Raw genomic sequence first — 27,491 nt, 5'->3', positions numbered from 1 at the left:
CATGGCTAAGCTGCTGGAAAAAAAGGAAATGCCAGAGGTTTAACTCCTATAGCAACTTTTATGCAAGTTACATAACCTTTCTTGCCCTCAGTTTCTTAATTTGTAAAGCAGAGGTAATAATGCCTACTCCATGGGGTTGTGACGATTCAATGGGCCAATTAAAACAGCCCCTTTCTGACAGTAAGCTGTTAGTAAGCTTACTAAGTGTGAGCTTACGTGCTTACTTGTAGTAATAGTAGTTATAGCAGTGGGCTTTCCCAGCTTCTACCTCTGTTAACAGTAGATTCTTTTAAGGATGCGCCACAAGGTACGGAGGATGGGAGCCTGCATAGCCAGCACAATGAGTTTGCAGATCCAAGGGCAATTCTTTTCTCTTTCTCTCTCTCTCTTTCCCTTGCCAACATTTACACACCGCAGATTTCACATAAAAATCCACATTTCCAGTAGCACTAGGCATGTATAGCTGCATGGCAGTGATGGTCTGTCTGGAGCTAAATAGGCCCTCACGTCGGCACACGGGTCTGGGATCCCAGGTTTGCCAAGGTTGCTGCCAATCCCTGCTACTGGTAGACGTGGGCCCAGGACCTCAATGTAAGGCTGTGCAGGTTGCTCACTGTACAAGGCACCGAGCTAATGGGGCCATATGGGGGCTGAATTGCTACAATCTGCAAAGGGCAATTCTGACAGCCTGATAGATTTGGGATTCAGGCTCTTCTTTTCTTCTTTTCTCTCTCTGCTCCCCTTTCCTCATCTCCTATCCCTGTTGACATCTTTCCATCTCATGGTTTCTTCTCACTCGTAGCTTCTACTGCTTTACAACGTCTGTCCGCTGCCTCCTGTCTGTGTGTTTCCACACCTCTGTCCACTCCACCATGCTTGACAGGATCAGCTAATTTGCCTAAGGTCATACAGTTAGCAGGTGATGAAGATGGATTTGAACCAAGCTTATCCTTTCCTGGAAAATGATTACTGTGTAAGTGAGCAGGAGGACATTGAAGATACTTTCTTATTAGATTGGCTTATTTAAAAAAAATCCTAGATTTCCTTGCTTAAATTAGGACAGGCTTGGGATGCCTGGGTGACTCAGTGGTTGAGGAGATGCCTTTGGCTCAGGGCATGATCCTGGGGTCCTGGGACCGAGTCCTACATCAGGTCTGCTTCTCCCTCTGCCTGTGTCTCTCCCTCTCTATGTCTCTCATGAATAAATTAATAAGATCTTTTAAAAAAATTAGGACAGGCTTTATTGTTAACTTTTATTCAGACCCAACATGCATTTAGACTAACTTGTTATTTCCTGGTCTAAGGAAAATAACAAGAAATGGGCTCAGTTGGGCTAAGTTGATCCTAGGGTGTCCGAAGGCATGAAGTGCTTTTTACTATACTTGGGACTAGAGTGTGATTCCAAAATGCATTTGTCTGAGACGAGCCCTGAAAACCCTACTTTACCTTCCTTACTTTCCATCCCTCCTGGGAAAGGACTCAATCCCCATTCCCACCACTACTTTTTAGGATTCACTATCTTCCTCAGTCCCCTAGACCCCCGTGGGATGGTCTGAGCTTCACTTCCTCAGTGTTCCCGTACGAGGTCAGCGGAAACAGGTTAAATTGAATAGTGACCTGACACCATGGCAGATTTGGTGTATATATTATTCTCTCAAGTGACTCATCATTCAGCCCACTGAAGCACTTCCTTTATGCTTTAGAGTGGTGGGAATTACAAGCATAGGTCAAAGATTTTTGCCACCTTTAAATCATAACATGTACATTTCTGCCAATTGTGCTTACTTAATGCAACTTTCAGTAAGAACAAAGATCGCAGTGTCCTTTCTTGGGCATTGAGGGAACTGGGTTCTCATCTCCTCTTTGCCACTTGCAAGGCTTGATAGTTTTAGGCAGTGGTTCAGCCTTACAGGGTGCTGTTGACTTGTGTTGCCCACTGCTTAGGCAGGGAGGCTCTGGACAGGGAAGGTGAGCCTTCATAAGGTTCTAAAATTAAGTGGAAATGAAGTACTTGCATACCTGGACGTGTTCATTGCCTTCTTGTGGGGAGGATCTCATGCTTGACCCAAAGAGATTTTGTGGAAGAGCCATGTGTGTGTGTTGGCTTTCCGGCCTGGATGTGTGACTGCTGTATTTCAGAAATCAGCTTTAGACTTTTCGTTTCCAAAGTCTCATTCATGTTAACGACCACATATCAATTTCACCGTAGCATGTGTTGCGCATGGTCCCCTGGTTCAAAAGCACTTGAACACCCTCAGGGATCATAACTCCACACTCCTTCATTGAGAAAAGAGGGTGCGGCCAACATTTGAATTGGGGTCAAATGCAGGTTTTTATAAAAGACAAAGTACTCAAGAATGGGAGAAAGTTAGAGCTATATGTCATTCCCTTGTTGAGGGTGAGAAGTAAAGCTATTTTCCTCGTGTGTTTAATATTTGGGGACTGCATAGGAGAGTTTAATAGGAGCTACAATTTCAACAGATATTCTTTTTTTTTTTTTTTAAAGATTTTGTTTATTTATTTGAGAGACACAGAGAGAGTGAGAGAGAGAGAGAGAGAGAGAGAGAGAAAGCACAAGCGGGGCCAGGGGCAGAGGGAGAAGCAGACTCCCCACTGAGCAGGGAGCCCGATGTGGGACTCGATCCTGGAACTCCCTGATCAAGACCTAAGCCGAAGGCAGACGTTCAACTGAGCCACCCAGGCGTCCAGTAAGACACGTTCTTAATGGAACAGCCAGACTCAGGGCAGAATCCACAAACCCTCAGTAGCCATTCGGGTGGCTGGAGAAGAATGTCATCAGCAAGATCTCACTGGGAGATATAATCCCATTCCACAATTTGTTATGGATTAAGATTTCTGAACAAAACCATCCTTCTAACCCTGTATGGACTCTGCAGAAAATATGAGGCCAGAAAATGAATAATTCCTAACTCTATTTGGTTACTGGCCAGTATGCTGGTTTAGCTGAGTGCTTGACTTCTGCAACAGAGCCTGCAATTACTCCGCCTTGACATCGCAGTTCATCCTACTTATAAGAGCAATATTGCCTTTTTTTCCTATAAAATATCCTTCTCTTCCATCTTTCCTCCTTTCTCTTTTCTCTTTGCTTTTGTAATATGAAGTGCCTTGAACTTGTATATGTGGTGTTGAGGAAGAGAAGATTTACATAGGGAATGGGGGAACCTTGACCATACTGCCTTACAGATAAAGCATTTCTCTGCTGGGACAAATGGGAAATTACCAACAGAACCACTTACACATTCTTTTCCTAGTTCCATCCGAGTGAGTACCAAGTACATACTATCACCTGAGATTCTGAGGTTGGTTTCATGGTGAGCTGGATTCTCAGTCACATTTCCCATTGGCTTTGAGTTCCTAAGGCAGCTGTTGCTTCTTCTCAGTGTGTGTATTGGTGGATTGCACTTGAACCCCTGGGGTTTAAAAATGCAGATTCTGGCCACATCCAGATCAATGGAACAGAATCTCTGGAGGTGGGGCCCAGAGGTCTCCACTGCTGACCAGCTCCCAAGCTCACTTTTATGTGTGCTGAAGTCTGAGGTTCGCTACTGGAGGGAAAAGGATTTTAAGACAGAGATTGCAAAGGAGGTGTTCAGAGGTTGGTAAAGTTACTATTATTGTTATAGAATTAACTTAGATATAGGAGGTTTCATTTCAAAATCTTCTAAAACAGAGGAAAAGAAAGGAACACCACCTCAATGCATAAAAGGAAAGACTGTCATGTATGTGCCCAATTATAAGCATTTCACATGGGGCCACCTGGGTGGCTCAGGGGTTGAGTGTCTGCCTTTGGCTCAGGTCGTGATCCTGGGGTTCTGGGATCAAGTCTTGCATTGGGCTCCCCTCAGGGAGCCTGCTTCTCTCTCTGCTTGTGTTTCTGCCTCTCTATGTGTCTCTCATGAATAAATAAATAAAATCTTAAAAAAAAGGATTTTTCATAATTTCCTAGGAATCTAAAAAGAATGTCTTCGGGTCATCCTTATTGTTATTTTGATACTCTTTGGACTGTTTCGATTTTAAGAAGGGTAATAAGGAAGAAATAATAAACTAATAGAGAAATAAATTTCTTTGTATACAATCTTCACATTTTCCACGACTCTTGAAATGTTATATGATGTTACCCTTCATGTGCTTTACTCTTATCATTTTTCAGTAATAGGAATAATTTATATCCTTTAGTATAAATTTTGCTATACTTTATATAGAGTACATTTTTATTCTAATACTGCACATGAGGGAAAATCCTGCATAAGACACCTCTTCACATACACACAAACACTCCACCAATTGAATGAGCTGTTGTTTTTAGCCAGTATTCTGGACTTTAAATAACTTTTTGGTTATAACTCATGTTTCAGTTTCACCAAAGCAGATACCATAATATCCATCATCTTGAATAACTTCTTAGTGCACAGAGTATATTCTAATTTATTAGGAAGGGATTTAAGGGATTTTTATTTCTGCATATATCACACTAACTTGATAAACACTTTATTTATTTTTTTAGAGAGAGAGCACCAGTGGGGAGTGGAGCATAGGGGGAGGGAGAGAGAATCTTAAGCAGGCTCCATGCTCAGCATGAAGCCTCACACAGGGCTTGATCCCAGAACATTGAGATCATGATCTGAGCCAAAATCAAGAGCCAGCAGCTTAACCAACCTACCCACCCAGGCACCCGAACATGACAAACACATTAGTAAGGGATGAGCAAAGGAACTTATTTTTATTAGTGGATAGAAATGTTATTAAGGATACAGCATCAGGATTTTTATGGCAAGTAGTGGATGGAAAGCAAGAATGAGGCTCTCTCTGAGGTCAGCAGGAAAGACTATTTACAAAAGAGATAAAGGACATGGTCGCTTCCTGACAAATGTTGGCAGACGACTGGGCATCGCTTTTGGAACAGGTTGAGAGCTGCAGCTGAGCGAGTGTGAATGTGCCGCCCCCCCCCCGCCCCCCACACCTTACCCCAGGCAAGGAAGACATTTGGGAGAAGAGCCGGCGCCCATTACCTAGGTCAGACGTTCTGGTTCAGAACTGGTTAACTCAGTTCTTCTCTGCTTCAATTTCCTTTTCTGGAAAATGGGGATATTACTTATCCCGTAGGAGAGCTGTAGGAGGATGAGTTTGGCTTTACAAAATGTATATAATACTTGGAACTTACAAAGACATAAATTTCAGAAACCTTGAGGAGATCTCCTTTGCTCTGTGAGTGGCTAAATGCATTTAAGGTGGTGGGGTCTGGTCACATTTTCCTTTTGAACAGTTTTCTTGGATTTTGGCCATCTCCTGCCCTCCTAGGAAGGCACAAAAAGATTCTCTTGCCTCAGATTCCCATAATCATGAAACAGCAGGACCAGGAGCTGAAAGATCACTGGATAGTGCAATGCTTGGTGCAGAATAAGGAAGCTTGAGACAAAATACAAAAGCTCAAGCATCAGTGCACATTTGCGTATAAGCTTCTCTTATGGGCAGGGACCTTTGTCTGCTTTCTTCACTGTAGAACCTTGAAAAGGTGGGTCCTCAATAATTGTTGAAAGAATAAATCAAGGTCAGATTTCTGGGCTAATGTCTCTTCTTGCCTCTGCAGTGAGCTAATGTCTCCTTCTATTCTTCCTAAGAGATCCTCTTCATTGTACAACTTGCCTAATTTGCTCTTTCTCCAAAACATTCCCCCTTGAAGTCTCCAGTCCTCCCCCTCTCCCACTAAAGAGCTCTTTCCTAAAGTAAACAACAGTTAGCCATTAATAGCTTCATAACTTAAGAACAATGTGGTTTCTCTGGTTTAACAAGCATTGTTCTCATCCTTCAATCTAAAATAAATTTGAGGGGCACCTGGTGGCTTAGTGGGTTATGTGTCCAACTCTTGGTTCTGGCTCAGGTCATGATCTCAGGGTCATCGGATTGAGCCCCTCGTTGAGCTCTGCCCTCAGCCCAGAGTCTGCTTGAGATTCTCTCTCTCCCTCTGCACCCCCTCCATGCATGCACTTTCTTTCCTTCTCTCAAATAAATAAATAATAAAAATCTTAAAAATATACATAAAATTAAATCAATTTTGATTGATTTAAATGGAGGAAAAAATGGAGATAGTCTGGGACTGGGGGACTTAGTTGTCTGGGGGGTGCATTTATTTGTATGAAGTGGCATATTTTGGTTAAATCTGACTAAGAAGTATAAACACTGGTAAATGAATGTCTGTTAGAATCTTGGTTTTTAAATTAACTGGGGAGGCAGGGTTAGTTAGGCTAAGGGAGGGTGGTCAGATGGCTAAATCCGAAGTCCGAGGGGTGGATGAGTGCAAAACAAGGTGGAGCTAGAAATTTTTCAGCTCACAACGGACGCGTGGAACTCACAACAGACGTGTGGTTCTCAGGCTTGAGAGTCCATCAGAATCACTTGGAGGGCTTGTTAAAACACAGATGGCTGGTCCCTACCAGTTCAGGATTCAGTGAATCTGGAGTAGGGCCCAAATTTTTGCTTTTCTAACAAATTCCCAGAGGATATTGATGTCACTGGTCTGGGGACCACACTTTGAGAACAGCTGCAATAATTGGGAGAATCTGAAGATACAGCCAAACTTACTGGCCTCTACTTGGTACATTTGTCCACTACCAGCTGAGACTGGGTTCAAGAGTGCACAAAAACTTTCTCAGTCGCCTCAGTAAATTCCACAATTTAAGGAAGGAAACTGGCAAGAAAGAAGAGTTAAAATGATCCCATTTCACATTTTAGTAAAAGGCTTTTTTGTACTTCGCAGCTGCAGTCACCTTGGGCAGTAGAGGCCACAAGTCTCTCGGAGTCTTACTAAAAGGCACTTCACTAAGACACAGACATTCTGGTAATTCACAGCCTCGGCCAGCATATATGAGAACAGATAGCCCCATTGCATATGGCTTTGGATGAAAAAAAAAAAAAAAAAAGCATGTGGGCTCTAAATGGCCAAGGAACTGGCCAAACCCAGGACAAATAATTTAAAGAAATCACAACCATATTGGAGAAATGAGATGCTTTTAATTAATAGCACCCAACAATGTTTGTTGAATTCAGTGGAATCTAGGTGGATCAGGAGGTGGGTACAAGGGCTCATAGTATGCTGAGAACACAGTTTTATTTAGAAATTCAAGATGAAGAAACAAATAATAAAAGAGCCCTCAAGAGACTCTCAAGATGTTCAAGCTTGTTCCTGTGTCTCAAGAAGAATTTGTGTTATTTAGAACATCGTAGGTTAAAAATGTGTGTGTGTGTGTGTGTGTGTGTGTGTGCATGTACATACACAATTTCTGTCACAAAATTATGGCAACCACTGCACAAATTATATGGAAACAGAAAAGGGAATAGAAAGAAAAGACCATTTTTATCTCTCTAACATAACCATGAATAGCAGTGGTTTTCCTTCTATGCCTTTTTACATTGTGTACTTGGATTTAAATACATTTTTTTTAAAGCTTATATAATCATAGTAACTAAGAGCATGGTCTCTGGAGTCAGATAGCCTTGGTTTCAAATCCTGACTACAGATGTTACCTGCCTTGAGTTTTTCATTTGTCGAATGGGGGAAGACAAAGTCCATTGGTAGTGTTGCTGTGGGAATTCAGTGAAATGGTCCATGTCCAGTGCTCAGCACAGAACCAGGCCTAATGAAAGCACTTGATACATGTTGGTATAATTTTCTGTTCTCACCAAAAAGCTGTGTCAGCCTTCCACCATCCTAATAATTGGGAACATTATCAATGTCTAGAGACATGGCTATTTTTATTTACTGAGTCTGGTAGGATTTCATTCCATGAATTCTTCCGTGGTTCAGACTTGGCTTTGAAGATCTTTGGCCAGCTTGTTGAGAGCCCTTATTACTTGGGTTTTCCTCAGAAATTAGAGTCATCAAAGAGCAGTCGAAGCCAAAACATACCGATGACCATTGGGCTTGGAGAGTTGGGTTCATTTGCTCTTTAGCAAGGCTATGTGGCTTTCCAATATGCAGACACTGACTGCACCATTGCAGGCATTGCTTACAGCCATGTAGATGATAGGTTGCTAGGGAGACAGGTGAGAAACCATGGGTGGAGAGATGCAGATCTCTTAACCCTATTGGGAAAACAATCCTAGGGCACTTGGGTGGCTCAGTTGGTTAAGCATCTGCCTTCTGATCAGTTTGTGATCTTGGGATCCTGGGATGTAGCTCTGCCTTGGACTTGTGCCCAATGGGATTCTGCTTCTCCCTCTCCCTCTGTCCCTCCCCTTACTCATGTTCTTTACCCACCCCCTGAATGGGTAAATAAAATCTTAAAAAAAAAAAAAAAAGAAAGTAAGTAAAACAACCCTAAATGAAAGCTTAGCCAAACTTACATCTGCAACCTGGACGGACCTCTTATTTCTGCCCCAGACCTGCTTATCCCATTGCCAGCTTGACTTCCATGGGAATCCTCTTGAGACCACAAACCCAGAATTTCTAAACCAAATCTTCAGGCTGACAGAAGGTAACTATACAGTTCTGAGTTTTACAGTTGCCTTGTAAATGAAGGGATTAATTTTGTTAGATAGCAGCTTCCTGCCCACAAAGGCAGGAAAAGAACTTATCAGTGAAGACCTTGGTTTTGTTTATCAGATAAACAGATCTTGACTTTATGGGGATAGGTATAGGTACAATAAGCAGAATAGCCAGTTCATTAACTCTCTTAAATTTGATGCAACCATGTTGTACATTGTCTTATGTTGCTAAAGTGCTAATTGATAAAATACTACAAAGAACAAATACACAAATCCTTTGGACCAGAAATTCTACTTCTTGGACTTTATTCTACAGGTATATTTATAAATGTGTGAATTGGTATATGTGCAATTTACTGAACATTATTTGTGCTGGCAAAAAGTTGGAAGCAGAATGTATATTGGTGCAGCTACTATGGAAAACAGTGTAGAGATTCCTCAAAAAACATTTTGAATGTTTTTCCATTTGCAATATAATAGATGGATCTTGAGGGCATTTTATGAAGTGAAATAAGTCAGAGAAAGACAAAGATTGTATCATCTCACTTATATGTGGAATCGAAGACAGAACAAAAAAACTGAGCTCATAGATGTGGAGAATAGATCGGGATTGCCAGAGGTGGTAGGTGGGGATGGGCAAAATGGTTAAATCGGGTCAATAGGTACAAATTTCCAGTTAAACAATAAACAAGTCACAGGGATGTAATGTATAATATAGTGAGTGTAGTTAACAATGCTGTATTGCATATTTGAAAGCTGCTGAGAGAATAGATCTTAAAAGTGCTCTTTTTTTAAAAAAATATTTTTATTTATTTATTCATAGAGACACAGAGAGAGAGAGAGAAGGGCAGAGACACAGGCAGAGGGAGAAGCAGATTCCATTCAGGGAGCCCGACGTGGGACTCGATCCCGGGACTCCAGGATCAGGCCCTGGGCTGAAGGCAGCGCTAAACCGCTGAGCCACCCGGGATGCCCTTAAAAAGGCTCATTATAAAAAAAAAGTCTGTAACTATGTATGGTGGCGGATATTAATTAGGTGTATTGTAGTGGTCATTTTGCAATATTTACAAATATTTATGTTTTGTACCTGAAACTAACATAATTTTATGTCAATTATACTTCAATAAAAAAGTTGGAAATAATAAATAATAAAAATATGTAAAAGAAAAATATGTAAAAGAAAAAACATTTTTTTACATAAAGAAGACTGAAAGAATTCTTATATACTTATCTATTAGGTGAAAAGAGCAAAATGCAGATCGCTAGTGAATTAATAAGCAGATTGCATTATATTATACAATGTAATACTCTTTCATTTAAAGAAAAAGAGCAACTATTGGTACACATTACTGTACAGATTAATCTCAAATATTATGTTCCCACTTGGGTACACTATTGGAGGACAGGATATAAATATGCATTTGTATCTATACTGTATAGGTACAGTAATATACAGAGGAAACTATTATGTGGATTGTCTATGGGGAGAGAACTTGCATAACTGGAAGACAAAAGTAAGAGGGAGACATTTTGTAATGTTCTTTTTTATACTTTTTATATTTAAAAGTACAAAAAATAGGGCAGCCCCAGTGGCTCAGCGGTTTAGTGCTGCCTTCAGCCCGGGGTGTGATCCTGGAGACCCAGGATCGAGTCCCACATTGGGCTCCCTGCATGGAGCCTGCTTCTCCCTCTGCCTGTGTCTCTGCCTCTCCCTCTCTCTCTCTCTCTCTCTCTCTCTGTGTCTCTCATGAATAAATAAATAAAATCTTAAAAAAAAGTATAAAAAGTATTACATACTTAAAATAAAAACAGGATAGTTTATAACTATGTCTTGATATTATATATAATTTGTCCCTCTTTTTTCCTTTTTGGTTTGTAACTAGTTTTTTAGAATTCATTTGTTTAGCCTATGTGTATAAACATAAAGATGTTTAATATTAGTCCATCTGCAAAAATAAGCAAATATTTAGAAGGCTACTATGTTTCTGTTGACTCCTAGTATAATTCTACTGTGGTATGAGACTACCTGTTCTATCTGATTTCTGAACTTTGAAATTTGTTGAGACTTGCTTTGTGGTCCAGTATATGGTCACTTTTGGTAAATGGCACAAGAAGAATGTGTATTCTGTCATGAGGTGTAGATTTTTTATATAAGTCAATTAGATCAAGTTTGTTTATCATCTTCAAATCTTATATATCTCTGATTTTTTAATTTACACATTCTATCACTTACTAAAAGAAGTATGCTAAAGTCTTTCACTATACTTGTGAATTTGATTTCTACTCTTCTGCAGTTCTTGCTTTATATGTTTTAAACCTTTATTACTCGGTGCATACACATTTAAGATTACTATATCTTTCTGATAAATTGACCTTTGATCTTTTAGAAAATGTCCTTTTTACCTTTTGTCATGATTGATTGATTATTTATTTATTTGGATTGATTTTTTTCAAAAGATTTTATTTACTTATTCATGAGAGACACATAGAAAGAGGCAGAAACATAGGCAGAGGGAGAAACACGCTCCCTGTGGGGAGCATGACATGGGACTCGATCCCAGGACCCAGGGGTCACCACCCGAGCTGAAAGCAGATGCTTAGCTACTGAGCCACCCAGGCACCCATACTTCTTGCTTTAAAGTTCCTTTTGCCATATTACTATAGCCATACCAGCTCTTCTTTGGCTATTTTTGCCTAACTTTTTCCATCACTTTGTATGCAGCTTATCTAGGCATTTACCCAAGACAAATAAAAGAATATGTCCATAAAAAGGCTTGCACATGAATGTTAATAGCAGCTTTAGTTGTAATAGCCAAAAACTGGAGAAAACTCAAATGTCCATTAATAGGTGAATGGATAAGCAAATGATGGTATTTCCATGTAAGTAAATAGTCCTCTGTAATTAAAGGAAATGAACTATTGATACATGCTACAACATAGACAGATCTCAAAATAATTATGCTTGTGAAAGAAGCCAGAAAAAAGAGAACTATTGCAAATTAGTGGTTACCAGGGAACAAGGGTTGGGGGAAAGAGAGTAAGAAGTGGCATGGGGAAGCTTTGCAATTGCAGAGACGGTTTCATGGGTGTACACTTGTGTCAAACTTATAAATCATCCACTTTGAATGTGTGCAGTATATTGAACATCAGCTATACCTCAATAAATCTGTTTTAGAAAAAGTAAAGTATATGATGTCTCTTGTAAGTAGCATATAGTTTTTTTTTATGTAATCTGATGATCTTTGTCTTGTAATTGGTGCGTTTACTCTAAGTATATTTAATGTGATCACTGACATAGTTGAGTTTGTTTTTTTCCTTGCATTCTTTCCTTCCTAAGACTCAGATAACTTACCTCGAACATGATGATAACAAACCATTCTACCTATTTCCCTAGTCATTTTGAGGAATGAGATCATTATATGTAAAAGTCTCAGTAAGTTATAAGTCATTACAGTTTTCATGGTTTTTTCCCCCTGGTTTTCATAAATGAGCAAGCTGAATCCTAGATAAAATTCTAAAGTAGAAGCCCCTTTTCAACAGAAAGGTTTATACTTAGGCAGATTGCCTGATATTTTTTTTTTCCTTTTGAACCCCTTCACTCATTTCTCCCATGCCTCTTGGCAATCACTAATCTGTTGCCTGTATCTGTGAGCTTGTTTCTGGTTTTGTTGTAGATTCTATAATAAGAGATACCAATATTTGTCTTTCTCTGTCAGACTTATTTCACTTAGCATAATGCCCTCCAGGTCCATACATGTTGTTGCAAATGAAAAAGATTTCATCCTTTATTTTTTCTTTTTAAGATTTTATTTATTTATTTGAGGGGGGTGGTAGGGACAGAGGGAAAGGAAGAGAGAGAATCCTAATCAGACTCTCTGCTTAGCATGGAGCCCAAGATGGGGCTCAATCCCATGGCCCCAAGATCACAACCTGAGCCAAAATCAAGAGTCAGATGCCCAACTGACTGAGCTACCCAGGTGCCTCAGAATTTTATTTTTTTAAACCCAAAAAAATACTCCATAGTATATGTATATACAATTTATTTATCCATTCATGCATTTATGGACACAGGCTATTTCCATGTCTTGGCTATTGTAAATAATGCTGCAGTGAACACGAGGATCCCTATATCTTTTTGAGTTAGTGTTTTTGATTTCTTTGGGTAAATACCCAGATGTGGACTTGCTAGATCATATGGTAGTTTTTTTTTTTAAATGTTTTTTGAGGAACTTCCATCCTATTTTCCATAGTGGCTGTACCAATTTACATTCCCACCAACAGTGCATGAGGATTCCCTCTTCCCACATCCTCACTGACCCTTATTATTTCTTGCTTTTTGATGCTAGCCATTCTGACAGGTGTGAGGTGATAGCTCCTTGTGGTTTTGATTTATATTTCCCTGATGATTAATGATGTTGAGCATTCTTTTCATGTACCCTCTTTGGAGAGGACATCTCCTTTGGAAAGATGTATATCTTCTTTGGAAAACTGTCATTTCAGGTCTTCTGCCCATTTTTAAATCAGATTGGCTTTTTGCTGTTGAGTTGTATGAATTTTTAAATATATTTTCAATATTAGTGCCTTGTCAGGTATTGATTTGCAAATATTTTCTTCTACTCAATAGATTGCCTTTTCATTTTCTTGATGGTTTCCTTTGCTGTACAGAAAATTTCTATTTTATTTATTTATTTATTTATTTATTTATTTATTTGAGAGATTTTATTTTATTTTTATTTTTTAAAAGATTTTATTTATTTATTCATGAGAATACACAGAGAGGAGAGAAAGAGGCAGAGACACAGGCAGAGGGAGAAGCAGGCTCCATGCAGGAAGCCTGACGTGGGACTCGATCCTGGATCTCCAGGATCACGCCCTGAGCTATAGGCGGCAGTAAACCACTGAGCCACCCAGGCTGCCTGAAAATTTTTATTTTAATGTAGTCCCATGTATTTGGTTTTTTATTTTGTTGCCTTGCTTTTGATGTTAGATTAGAAAAAACATTGCTAAGACCTATTTCAAGGAGCTTACTGACTATATTTTCTTCTAAAAGTTTTATGGCTTCAGGTCTTACATTCATGTTTTTATTTGAGTTTCAATACATATTTCTACTGTGGTTCCCTCCCCCCCTATTTTTCAACTTGTCTCTTATTTCCAGAGAGATTACAACAATACATAATTAATAGAACTCTAATATTAATTAGTACTTTTACCATTTCACAGACAATGCAGGACCTTTAGAATATATGAACTCCATTTATCCTTCCTATTTTTTGTGTTGTCATTGACATAGATTTTAATGCTATGTTTATTTTAGTTTTTAAGTTTTTAAAGATTTAAAATTTCTTTTTAAAGTGTTATCTACACCCAACATGGGTCTTGAACTTATAACCCTGAGGTCAAGAATTGCATGCTCCACCAACTGAGCCAGCTGGGTGCCCCAATGCTATGTATATTTTAAATCCACATTATTATCATTATTTTGTACTATCATTGTCACTTAGATTTACTCACATATTTATCCTTTTGATGTACTTCATTGCTTTCAGTACTTCTGTGCTTCCATCTGGGCTTGCTTTCCTTTAGTCTGAAGAGTTCTCTTTACTCTTTCTTTTAGTCTAGCTCTGCTGGTAATAAATTCTCTCAGTTTTTGTTTATCTGTGAGGTCTTTATTTATCCTTTATTAAGAAGGATATTTTCACCAGGTAGAATATTCTAGACTGATAGTTGTTTTCTTCCAGCACTTTAAAGATATCACTGCGTTGATTTTGGGATTTCACTTTTTCCGTTCAGAAGTCAATGAATGATCAGTCCTACTATTACATGTTGAAGGCAATTTGTCTTTTCCCCTGATTGTTTCAAGAACATTTAGAATATCTCCTTGATTCTCAGCAATTTTATTATGATGTGGTTAGGTTCAATTTTCTCTGTATTGATTTCGTGGTGCCTTATAAATCTGTGTCTTTGGTGCTTCTTTCAACAATTCTTTTTTTTAAAGACTTATTTATTTATTTATTTATTTATTTATTTATTTATTTATGAGAGATACAGAGAGAGAGAAAGAGAGAGGCAGAGACACAGGCAGAGGGAGAAGCAGGCTCCATGCAGAGAGCCTGATGCAGAACTCGATCCCAGGATTCCAAAACCTCAATCTCAGTGGCTGAGCATCTACCTTTGGCCCAGGTCATGATCTCAGGATCCTGGATTGGAACCCTACATCCCTGGTCTGTGGGGAGTCTTCCTCTCCCTCTGTTCCTCCCCCTGCTCCTACTCTCTCTTTTTCAGATAAATAATAATAATAATAATAAAATCTTGGGCAGCCTGAGTGGGTCAGCAGTTTAGCTCCTGCCTTCGGCCCAGGGAATAATCCTGGAGACCCCGGATCGAGTCCCACATCGGGCTCTCTGCATGGAGCTTGCTTCTCCTTCTGCCTGTGTCTCTGCCCTCTCTCTCTGTGTCTCTCATGAATAAATAAATAAAATCTTAAAAAAAATCTTAAAAAAATTACTCAGTATTTCTAGGTGTTCTTTTAGGTGATTATGCTGCCTCATCAGTAGGAGATGATTATGTCAGGAGAGAAACTCACTTATATGATGTTTATCTGATGATATTTACAGGCTGGGGGACTGTGACACCTTAGTGAGACCCTACAGGCATTGGCTAGTTCTCCTCTAGGCTCCTTGTGGGGACCCTCAAACACTTCACTCATCGAATAAATATTTTTCCTATTCAGAGCAATTTTCCAAGTGAAAGGAATTTGGGACTCCCCTGGGAGGAAGAAACATAAGTTCCACAGCTTGTTAGTAAGTGGCAAACTTCTCTTTGTAGTCATGTTTCCACCTGTTGAATCATCTTTATAAAAATTGTATGTTTAGGGCATGTCCTTTTACGAGAAGAGATGGAAAATATGAGAAATTCTGAAACCTGAAATATCTATTATGAAGCCCCAGGTGACGAACTTCTGAGGAATTTATTCCAAACTGCATGGCTCAAAATGTGGATGTATATGTTGGCATGGAGTTATATACACATATGATAATAATATTATATATATTGCATTATACACATAATGTATATATAACATTTGCTTTGACTATTGATTTTTGCAGTCTTTTAAATTTAAAAGTGCTCTTTTAAAAAGATAATTTATTTATTCATGAGAGGCACAGACATAGGCAGAGGGAGAAGCAGACTCCCTACAGAGAGCCTGATGCAGGACTCAATCCCAGGACCTGGGATCATGACCTGAGCTGAAGGCAGACACTCAGCCACTGAGCCACCCAGGTGTTTCTATCATGTTCATGTCACCAGAGCATGCATCTCTTGATCTTGTGGTCATTCATGACTTCCAGCCCCACACTGGGTATAGAGATTACTAAAAAAAAACCCAAAAAACAAACAAAAAATAAAAATATAAAGGTGCACTTTACTAAAAGTATCTGAGGAGACATCTCAGGAAAAGCCTTATATCTTTTTTTTTAAAGATTTTATTTATTTATCTGAGAGAGAGAGAGAGAGAGAGAGAGAGAGAGAAAGCAGAGAGGAGAAGAGGGAGAAGGACTAGCAGACTCCAAGGCCAGTGGAGCATGGAACCCGACATAGGGCTTGATCCCATGACCCCGAGATCATGACCTGAGATGAAACCAGGAGTCAGAGGCCAAGTCAATTGATCTACCCAGGCGCTCCACCTTAGATTGTTTTAATGTGGTCAACTCCAGGAACTACTCACTCTTGAGCCAGCTGTGTTTCCAGACTTTATCCTTGCCATGCACTGTGATCCAACCCTGGCTTATTTACATCATTCAGAGATGGTTTTTCTAAATTAAATTTAAAAATCTTTATTACTGTTATACTGCACTGCCCTAACCTTATACTTCAGGAAGTTTGGGGAATAACACTCATTGCCTACTTGGTACAAATCATTTCTGGTCCTGAACAATTGTTATTTTGCAAGGTTTAATTACACCATGTGCCTATGGCCATATACGTGTATGTGCCATCCATGAATGTCTAGAATTAGTATTTATTACTAGCTACGTACTTTACACTCATATTTGTTGAGTGGTCTGTTAGTTACTAAGTCAGTTGTTAGTTACTAAGAGTACATTACATGTTTGCTTTTCTTTATCTCACCAATAGTGAACGATTTCACGATTGTTTAAAACGTGTCACATTCAGGAAAGCCCTAAGCCCTTTTAAATACTTATTAACATGGTTTTTTCTTGAATCAGTTTTAAAATTCTTCCAACCATTTTGGCTGCTGGCCATCCAGCATATAGTGAAAGAATTTTCTTTTAGGGATGAAAGCCAGAAAGAAGCCTTCCGGGGCTATGTAGTTTCCTGGCACAGCTGCTGGTGTAGATCATGGTGCTAACAGTTCCACTTGGAGATTCTTGAGCATCTTTGCCAGTTCCAGCTGGAAAGGTATCCAAGGAATCAGATAGTCCAGCCCTTTCATTTCATATGTAATGAAACTAAGACTCAGCCTGGTTAACTAATATACTTGAACTCAAACAGCTGGCAAATGGCTACATTTATTGTAAAGAAATGGGGCAGCCTGATAGTTAAAATACTTGAAGTAGGAGCACGGGAACCTAATGTTTAGATGTCATGAAATGGTGAAATCAAACAAACAAAATGCTGTTTTCCATAAGGTCTGTTCCTTCTTCTTCTTCTTTTTTTTTTTTCCCCAAAGTGTGGTTAGAAAGTCCTCTTTTACAGGAGGGAAGGGGCAGGGTGGGGGGGGGGGAGAGAGAGAGAGAGAGAGAGAGAGAGAGAGAGAGAGAGAGAGAGAGAATTTTAAGCAGGCTCCATGCCCAGTGCGGAGCCCAATACGGGGCTCAATCTCATGACCCTGAGATCATGACCTGGGCCGAAATCAGAAGTTGAATGTTTAACTAACTGAGCCACCCAGGCACCCTGGTTCAACAGTCCTTTTGTTTCAGAAGCCTCCTAAGCATTCCTAAGCTCAATTACCAACTCCCTCCTCTTTGCTCACAAGGCATGATCACATTTTTTATTATAATATTTATCATGTTGTATTAAAATCATTTATTCCATTATCCATCTGTCTTCCTCTCCCTCACCCACTGGGCTTTGCCTCCAGAAAGGGCAACAATATTGCCTTGGACTTTAATCTCTAGCACTTGCCAGAGAGTCTGGCACTTCTGTGCCCTTGATGTTTTATAAATGAATGAATGAACTAATACTCTCTCATAGTCTTGCACTATTAGCAAATCTTTACTGACATAAAAATCCCCTGGAGTTGCTGGCTAAACATGCAGTTTTCCAGGCCATGTCATAAGAGATGCTGTTTCAGGATGGGGGTAGGGTCTAGGAATCTAGATTTTATTAAGCAGCTGATAATTTGATGTATATGATCCATAGGCCACATTTATTAGCAGCATAGGCTGCATCATTAGTTCCACTGGTACTTAGTCCCAACTGTGTGTATCACAGTTATCTGTCCATCTGAATAAAAAAAGAGCTTTGCTACCTATCCCCTTCTGTTCTGACTCCTGAGTAGGAGTACCAACACTTTATTTTTTAAGATCTGTTCATTCATTCATGAGAGACAGAGAGAAAGAGAGAGAGAGAGAGAGAGAGAGAGAGGCAGACAGAGAAGCAGACTCCAACCAGGAGCCCGATGCAGGACTCGATCCCAGTCCTGGGATCATGACCTGAGTCCAAGGCAACCACCCAACTGCTGAGCCACCCAGGCATTCCAAGTACCAATGCTTTAAACAAATCCCAGGGCTCCCTCCCAGTTTGATTTGTAGAAATAAAGAAAATAATATTTTAGGGGCACTTGAGTGGCTCAGTGATTGAATGTCTGCCTTTTTGGTTCACGTTGTGATCCCGGGGTCCTGGGATCCAGTCCCACATCAGGCTCCCCACAGGGAACTGCTTCTCCCTCTACCTATGTCTCTGCCTCTCTCTCTCTCTCTCTCTCTCTCTGTCTCTCATGAATAAATAAGTAAAATCTTTAAAAAAAAGAAAATATTTTAAAATATTTTGAGTTACTAGAAGAGTGGCTTAGCTCATCAAGGAAATATCATCATAATATAAATCTAACATCATGAAAGTTATCTTAGACATGTTGAACTTGGTCTGAGACTCAAATACAGAGGAAATAAGAGCCATATGCAATCACTACCTGTGTGGACACCAAGTCTGTATGACCCCTTCCCTGGGCTGAATTCTCCCATCTGCGTAGACAGGCTTTCCCCTTCAAGATGAAGAAGGTTGATTTTGACTCTGGGGTGCTAGGTGCTCTTGAGAATGAAGTTCCCTATCACTAACTTAATAGCTGAAATTCACAGAATTTAAATTATTCTCAAGAAGTGCACCTGTGGGGATCCCTGGGTGGCGCAGCGGTTTAGCGCCTGACTTTGGCCCAGGGCGCGATCCTGGAGATCCGGGATCGAATCCCACGTCGGGATCCTGGTGCACGGAGCCTGCTTCTCCCTCTGCCTATGTCTCTGCCTCTCTCTCTCTCTGTGACTATCATAAATAAATAAAATAAAAAAAAAAAGAAGTGCACCTGTGCCTGCGTGCTACTTTATATGTATACACTTTTTTTTTTTTTGAATGATGAACTTAGGCAACTTTACATCAGAAAGAGCTGAATGAGGTAGTTATTAAGCTACTTTATATAACTACTGAGAGGATTTCTGATCCTTGTGGTGTATTTACACATATACTGTTAGTCATTTCTATTCAGCTCCTTACATTACTTTTCACTTGTAACTTTTTGGTATGTACCTTTCCATGGGTGAACCTAATTCATATATTTATTTTAAGTGGGAAAATCCTCTTTCACCTATTTGCTGTTATTTACTGGGGGCTCTCCCTCACATTAAGTGCTATGGTTAATTTCAATTATTCACCACCATACACAGAGTTCTTATACTCATTTCTGCTCAAATTATATGTTTGTAAGAATCCCATAGGGCATATTCTCCAAAGCTAAATGATTACATTACAAAGTAATGATAGTTTTATAGTTCTTGTTGTATTACAGTGTTGCTTTCCAGAGGCACTGAACCAATATACCACCCTGTGGGGTCCCACCGGGGTGTGGGGCATGCCGATTTTCTCACGGTTTGACCAACATGTGATTTTGTCATTCTAGCTTATTTTTGCTGGTTTAATATGTGTGTAGGACATCTCCAGAGAGACTTAATTTTGACTTTCTTTAAACGATAAAAGTTCTTTTCCTTATGGGACGGTTCGCTATTTTCGTTTTAGGGACAAAGAATTCATCTCCATATTTGACGGTTTTGAAGGGATGGGTTTAATTGCATTCCATAGAAGTGATCCTGTAGGCATAGGAAATAGGATCAGGCTCGACTGTCAGGGAAGAGGATCAGTTGTATGGCTCCGAATTAGGAAACTGATGTGGAGAATTGCAACAGAAACACCTCCTGACCCCATTTAAGGAAAGATTGAAGAGCGGGAACATTCTGATTGCATGCTGAAAAAAATATTGGGGTTTTGGCACAGGACAACAGATTTTGCTTCAAAATGAAAGCAAGCATCTGTCCCTGCTTCCTTTCTTTGATTCTCTTACTATACCACTCCTTTCTTGAACCTTTTTAGGTATTCCCATTTCAGGTAGATGCCTCTGGTCTATGGCAGGAAGAGCTTCATAATGACCAGGAGACTAAATGATGTGGAGAAGACCTGAGGGCAGAAGTCTCAGGAGCAGTGAGTCATATCTGTCAGAAGGCATCCAGGTCATAGCGAAGGATCTTTGCTTGGTTGTCTTTTCCCTCCATGTCTATGGTCATCTCCCTAAGTAAGCAGATAAGTGATCACCATGCTGTGTTGGGTTCCTTTGGTGCCAAGCACAAGATACAGTGTGTTCATGCAAGATGGGCCTTTGGATATGGACAGTGGTCTAATCTGTTGGTTTTTAAAAATTGATGATTGTTCAACTTGTAATGAAAATCAGCCTATTGAGTACTTGAAAGCAAATTCTGAAAGTTTTTCTCCATTCCTGGCTGTTCCATTAAATTAGGTAATTTTTGCTTTTACTCTTGTGTCTTTAGGATACTTATACACATCTGTATTTATATCTGTATCTATATCAGCTTTATTTAGAAATAATTCACATACCACACAGTTAACCCATTTTTAACATGTGCAGATCGCTAATTCTTAATATATTCATAGAATTGTGCTTCCATCATCACAGTCAATTTTAAAACATTTTCATCACCCCCCCCCCCCAAAAAAAAACCTGCTCCCATTAGCAGTCACTCCTCATTTGCCTCCAAGGCCCAGTGCTAGGCAACTACTCATCTACATTCTGTCTCTATAAATTTTCTTGTTCTGAAATTTCATATAAGGACTAATAAAATATGTGGTCTTTGGGTTTAGCTCATTTCAATTCACATGATGTTTTTGAGGTGCATCCATGTTGTCATTTATAGCATTACTTCTTTTTTATTGCTCAATAATATTTCATTGCATCATGGGCCACATTTTGCTTATCCATGCAGCAGTTGATAGACATTTGGGTTGTTTCCACTTTTCTATTATGAATAATGCTGCTATAAACATTCATGTATAAATTTTTATATGAAGGTATGTTTTCATCTCTCTCAGATATACACCTAGGAGTGGAATTGCTGGGATATATATGGGAATACCATGTTTAACTTTTTGAGGAATTACCAGACTATTTTTCAAAGCACTTGCACAATTTTACATTCTGGCTAATAATGCATGATGCTCCAGTTTCTCTATCCTCACCAATACCTGTTATTGCCCATCTTTTCTGCAATAGCCATCCTAGTCATTGTGCAGTGGCAGCTCATGCAGTTTTGATTTGCATTTCCCCAGTGGATAATAGAATACTTCTTATCCTGGTATGTTCTTAGACTTAAAAAAATTAAACAAGGACAATATCTCAGGAAATTCAGGAATACAGGTAGTAAGGCCTGCTTTTACTTCCTGGGGCGTTTCACACTCCACTGGATTGTCATGTAGGGGCGGTATCCCTAGCATAAATGTGCTCCAGCCATTTTCTTCCATCCTTTTATCCATTCATCATTCAGAATCCTGGGAAGGAGAGATCATTGTCCTGTGTTGGGTTATGTGCCCGCCCCCTTTACTTTGTAATTATGCCTAGACAATGTACAGCATGAGTGTATGACTCTTGGAAGAACATTAGGGTGCTCTCCGATTGGGAGGACCTGAGCAGACTTTCTGCTTCTCTAGAAGTGCCACATTGCCACATTTGGGAGCCAAGCAGACCGTGTCAGAAACCTTATCATGAGGGTAATTAATTATGCCTTAGTACACATTACAATGGGGAAAATATAATAAGCTTTATCTATAATACTCAAATATTATACTTTAAAATTATAATTAAAAATTTATATAGCCCTTTGTTGGATACACAGCATGTTTCAAATATATTATCTCATTTGATCTTCAATAAATGTTAGTGTCTAGTTATACTATATAGTGGTCTCACTGTGCTTTAAATACACTTTTGTGAATTAGCCTAAGAATCTTCCCACCAACAAATGAGATCAAAAGAGAAATGTGACATGAGAAAATGTATTCTGAGCTTCAAACAAATGACTAACACATGAGTGCCTCAAAGTCAATCTGCTTGTAAGCCAGGGTTTCCCTGGTCAACAGCTCATGACAGTAGGTGTGAGTAGACAATGGAGAACAACTTTCACGTTAACTGGTTTCCAGCTACCAACGATGTTGGCTGAGGGGACAATGGTGCTGTGATATGGATGACTCGAAGGCTCACTCTATCAGGAGCAGTTTGGAAAAAGTACAGCCCTTGGAATTCTAAGTAGCATCTAAGGTGCCTGCAAGGAGGTGGAAGTGTTCATAGAGTAGTTCTCTAGAGTGTTTTATCATAGCGGGCAGCTGGCCAGAAGAGTTCAACTGCTTAAAATGAGAATGGCTGGATCAAAATGGCAGCATGGAGGATATCTGGATCAAAGAACAGATCTCCTCATGCAGAGACAATGTCTCTGAATGGCTTGGGAAGAAGGATCCAGGTGCCCTGACTCTTTCCTAGGGCCTCAAACTCTTCCTCTGCGTCATACATTTACCCTTCCAGTATTGGGCAGCAGGCATGGTTGGTTGTAGGTGTCTGGGCCTTTATGAGCTTTTCAAGAGTATATACTATCAGACAAAAGCTACAATGTTCATTCATAGGCCACTGAGGACATATTAGTTCTGCCAATTACCCAGCCAGGGCATGAGTTTTATAACATGATACCAAAGATTGTATCTATAATTGCGATTATTTGTTAAAAATAATCACTTCATTTAGATGTTTGTGTTTTACCCAAGGTATTCTTCAGCGGAAATAAGGAAACAGTTCACTCTCCCACCAAACCTTGGCCAGTACCATCGACAGAGCATAAGTACCTCTGGCTTCCCCTCTCTTCAACTAGTAAGTATGAGTTACAGGTCTGCTTAGAGAATGGTCATGGGCAGAAATGCACAGCATACGCTTTTGCTTCCCAATTTTCCTTAGCTTTTCCACTGCCACCTTACACCTCCAACCACCACTTCCTAATGCCATGCCTGCCTGTGACACCAGACTATTTCTTCTCTTCCTCCTTCAATGTGATCTTAGAATGCAGTGTGGCCCCCTCCAGGGCTGTGGTTCTAAAGTCTCAGGCTTTAATGGGCAAACAGGCTACTTGATTTTACCCAAATTAGGATTCATATTTTGGGGGAGGGAGAGTGGCCTGGAACCTTACTATCGTTTGTAATAGGCTTTCCTGGGAAAAATATATCCCCAATCTGAAAAGCCAAGTTAGAAACCTTCATTTTTAAAAAATTGTTTTCTTGGAAGTATAATTCATATACAATAAATTCACTCATTTTATGTGTACAGTTTGGTGAATTTGGCCAATTTCTAGTCATTTAACTTCTGCTCAATCAAGGTATAGAACAGTCTCTTCATCCAGCCTGAAATCCAAGGCAATCACTGCTCCACTTCTGTCACCATTTTGCCTTACCTGGAACTTCATATAATTGGAATCACAGGGCAGACCTTCATTTTTGAAACACACTCCCCTTTGAAGTGGAACATGGTTTATATTTTTATATTAACACCGACCATTGGGTGCACATTATGTGTTATAGTATTTGAGGACTGAATGCCAGACATATGTCAGGTGGAATAAACCTGACTTAAATGAGATGATTTGTAAAACCAAAAGTGAGTATTCACTTCCTTTGTGTGAGCCTGCAGCCCTTGCTGTACTCACTTCCTCACACAAAGCACAGCGGTGCTTTCTTGCTTGTTCTAGTGGTTATCTTGGGGAGTTAGGTTATTTTTTTTTTTTTTTCATTTCTCACTTATTACTTCAAAACCACTTCTGCTCTTCGAAGTTTGGTAACCTTCCACTTGGCTTCCTGTTGCCGCCATCTTGCCTCCTGTAACAATTTACACGCCGCGTAACTGTGTATCTTTTCAAGGTATGTTTACTGGAGTGATGTGTGGTTGTTTCAATAGGATAATTTTGTGTGTTCGGTCATTGATAAAATAGTAGTAGTAAAAACTGTGTAGCACCTTTTACTGCACAAGGTAATGACATTTCTTAAACAAAACAAAATAAAACCCATTTATGACTTCGGTGGCTTGCTAGACTGCCCTTTTTGTTTGTACTTTTACTGTCTCAAAATTGCAGATTATATATAAAAGCACATTAAATGCCTAATATCTGTGCTTTCAGATACACTAGATAACCTTTAGACTAAGAGATATTAGCTATGTTTTTTTTGTTTAATTTGGTGCTGATCTATATTTCATTGAAAACCAAGGGGGAAAAAAAACTTAAAAAAAAAATTCCTGACTCAAATTGTATTCCAAACGATGCAAAATTCAGTTAAAAAGCAAGCAGATATATGTTCATATTTCAAAAAAGTTAAGGATGTGGGGTTTGATGTCTTGCTTGTTGGTAAATTAAGACTGTAGCTTCCTGCAGTTGCTGTCTTGAGAAACAGTGTGGACATCATTTAATTAAGAGGCTTTAAGGAAGTTTAGCGAGCAAACTTTAACCCTTCTCTACACACCAGCTTTGACTTTTATGCCGCAGCTGTAAATTTTTTAAAGTCACAAAGAAAAAAAAGTTGCTTACCATCTACAGCTGTTCTTTTGGCTGTTATGCCACCTCATAGGTAGGTTTTCACAAAAGTGATCATTTTGATGCATTTCTTCATTTGCTAGGTAGTCAAGTTAACATGGGGCTTAACTACCCATCTTGTAACAGAAGATATCAGAGAAGTAGCAAAAATAAGCAACTGTGTTTAGCTCTTAAAGAATCATGTGTTCCTACGTGTCATAATTTATTCCTGGTTTTATTTGCAAATGAATAGCCTTTAAAATATATGACTCTTAGTATTCTGGGTTAGCTCCTGAATCTCTCTTCCCAGATCCCGAGTCCAATTTCAGCACATCCTGCTGCCCCTGTTCCTTCTTGTTAACTGCACGAGGAACAGGAGGCATGAGGGAGGCGTGAGGGAGCCAGGAGGCCTGATTTTAATTCCCCCTTTGAAAACACACAGCCTGCCTAGGAAACCACGCTAACGTTTACTTGGTACCGGGCTGTAATGTCACAGTGAAGTAGCTGTTCTTTCCTCTGAGTCATCAACCTGAATAAAGGTTCCTCCAACAGACACCATCAACTTAATGGTGATTTCCCTTTACCTTAAAAAAAAAAAAAAAAAAGAAGAAGTTCATTTCATAGGAAGATAATGGGACATTTCAGCAAGATTCATTCCTGCCAAGGCAGAGAAGTAGCTTATCATCTAAAGATCTTCAAGCTAAAGTAGCTTTAAAAAAAAAAAAACAAAAACAACGCAACTTCTCTTAAATGCTCTAAGCTCTTAAATATTTAAAGCTCTAGGCTGTTCATTGTATTATTTTGGACAATTGAAAAGTAAGAGCAAGTGCATTTTGACCTTTGTTTCCCTTACCTTTATACACTATCTTTATACGCTATCCATTGCAACAACCCCACATGCTGATACAAATGGCTGTTTAATTTTTACAAGTATTTAATGGTGCCAAGTTATTTAAAACCCCATCAGTAGGGCGCTTGGGTGGCTCAGTTGGTTGAGCACCTGACTTTTGGTTTTGGTTTAGGGAATGATCTCAGGGTTGTGAGATTGATTGAGTCCCTCATTGAGTTTCAGGCTCAGCTCTGGGTCTGTTTAAGATTCTCTCCCTTTGCCCCTCCCCCTACTCACACATGCACTCTCTCCCTCAAATAAATAAATAAAAATCTAAAAAAAACCCCCCAAAACCCCCAAAATAATCAATTATGTTTGCTGTCTTGCAAGAGGTAAGAAATTGACCACAAGCCTAAGTGGACCTCATTTTGCTTGAAGTTAACATGCCTACTTCATGAATTTGTGTATATGAATAGAATTTTTGTGTTGCAAAAAGTTGCACTGTATCATAAAATTTACTTTTCGTTTATAATAAATCATTATCACATATTTTTTTATCACATATTATTTTTATCACATATTATTTTTATCACACATTTTTTATCACATATTATTTATCACATATTTTTTTACATATTTTTTTGTACAAAAACTCATCAGAAGGATCTGGGGTGAAGCATTACTGCCACCGATTAGGTATGTAACCCGGAGCAAGTTAACCTCTGTGAAAGCTTCAGCTTTTTCATTTGCGAAGTTGGTGTAACAGTGCTCCCCCCACTAGGGTTTAATAGAATGGGTATCATAGATGTTGTGTAATCAGTGGCAAGTGGCACAGTCCACATGTTTGGCACTGTTGTCCATGTACTGGAGACACTGTGGGAGATTAAAGGTGGTTACTTTCAGAGTGGTTTCAGCACTGAAAGGCCTTGTGGTCTACTTGAGAGGACAGATGATACAGAGGATCTATATAATCTTTAAGCATGGTTGGTGTTCAAGAGGTGGTAAAAACTTTCTGGGGGGAGACTGAGAAGACTTAAAGGACGGTTCTTAGCCTTGGCTGCACATTAGAATCATCCAGGACCTTTAGAAATATCTGTGGCGGGATCCCTGGGTGGCGCAGTGGTTTGGCGCCTGCCTTTGGCCCAGGGCGCGATCCTGGAGACCCGGGATCGAATCCCACATCAGGCTCCTGGTGCATGGAGCCTGCTTCTCCCTCCGCCTGTGTCTCTGCCTCTCTCTCTCTCTCTGTGACTATCATAAATAAATAAAAAATTAAAAAAAAATTTAAAAAAAAAGAAATATCTGTGGCTAGGCTCACCAGAGAACAATTAAATCAGAATCTCTAAGGGTTGGAGCCTAGGTATCAGTGTGTTATAGTTCCCTGGGATTCTAGCATGTGATCCAGATTGAGGATTGTTTAGGGACCCTACTAAGGTAGAAGTATTACAAATAGAGGGAAAAAACATGAAAAAAGGTAGTTTCTTTTATTGTCCTGGTTGCTCTGAATTTCAGAAAATTTGGTAGGCAAGGACCACTTGCTAACCCTATGGATATATCCTTATGTAAATATAGTGGCTTCTGTTGTAAATCGGATCAATCAAATGAGAGGAAGGATGTGTTTGGGCTGTGTGTGTGGTTTTATTGGATTTTTGTTTTTTAACTCTACTTGTAAATGTTAGCTGTGATGTATGTATGTTTTCAAATAGGTAAAATAATTTTAGGTCTTGCATTCTTGAATATGAAGAGGACTGACCATTTTGAGTTGGCTTTTTTAGACCTGGTGATATGATGGTAGACTTGCTCTGGGTCTCTTTGACACTTCTGTCAGAGTCTTTTGTGACAAGTGCCAAAGAGCACGGCCTTGTGTGTAGACTAACCTGTTTGTAGCATTGCCCATTGGCTTTGGCATCCTCCATTGCCACAGCCACATGGACAGGTTGATCAGACACCCTCTAATGCCAACCGTCTAAACAGGCAAATGACTGTATATTTGATGTCTTCATTAAAATGAAAGAGTAAAATACTAAAACTATTTTCTGATTATT

The 27,491-nt window shown here is 39.4% G+C and overlaps 1 protein-coding gene across 3 annotated transcripts in view; it reads left to right on the top strand.

Moving 5' to 3' along the window:
- Window positions 1-27,491, top strand: part of DOCK8 (dedicator of cytokinesis 8) — a 227,655-nt gene that overhangs the window by 27,330 nt on the left and 172,834 nt on the right. For 2 of the 3 annotated variants that reach the window (XM_072762059.1, XM_026001584.2), the window contains exon 2: window positions 22,831-22,933. In XM_072762059.1, the coding sequence (XP_072618160.1) occupies window positions 22,831-22,933 (103 nt within the window). Of the gene's footprint in view, window positions 1-22,830; window positions 22,934-23,717; window positions 23,971-27,491 lie in introns of those variants that run through there. The other variant, XM_026001585.2, reaches the window with a different exon arrangement.

This window comes from Vulpes vulpes, chromosome 1 (genome assembly GCF_048418805.1).
Source record: "Vulpes vulpes isolate BD-2025 chromosome 1, VulVul3, whole genome shotgun sequence".
Lineage (NCBI taxonomy): Eukaryota > Metazoa > Chordata > Mammalia > Carnivora > Canidae > Vulpes > Vulpes vulpes.
Note: the sequence above shows the minus strand (reverse complement) of the source record. Positions and strands in the feature narration are given on the sequence as shown.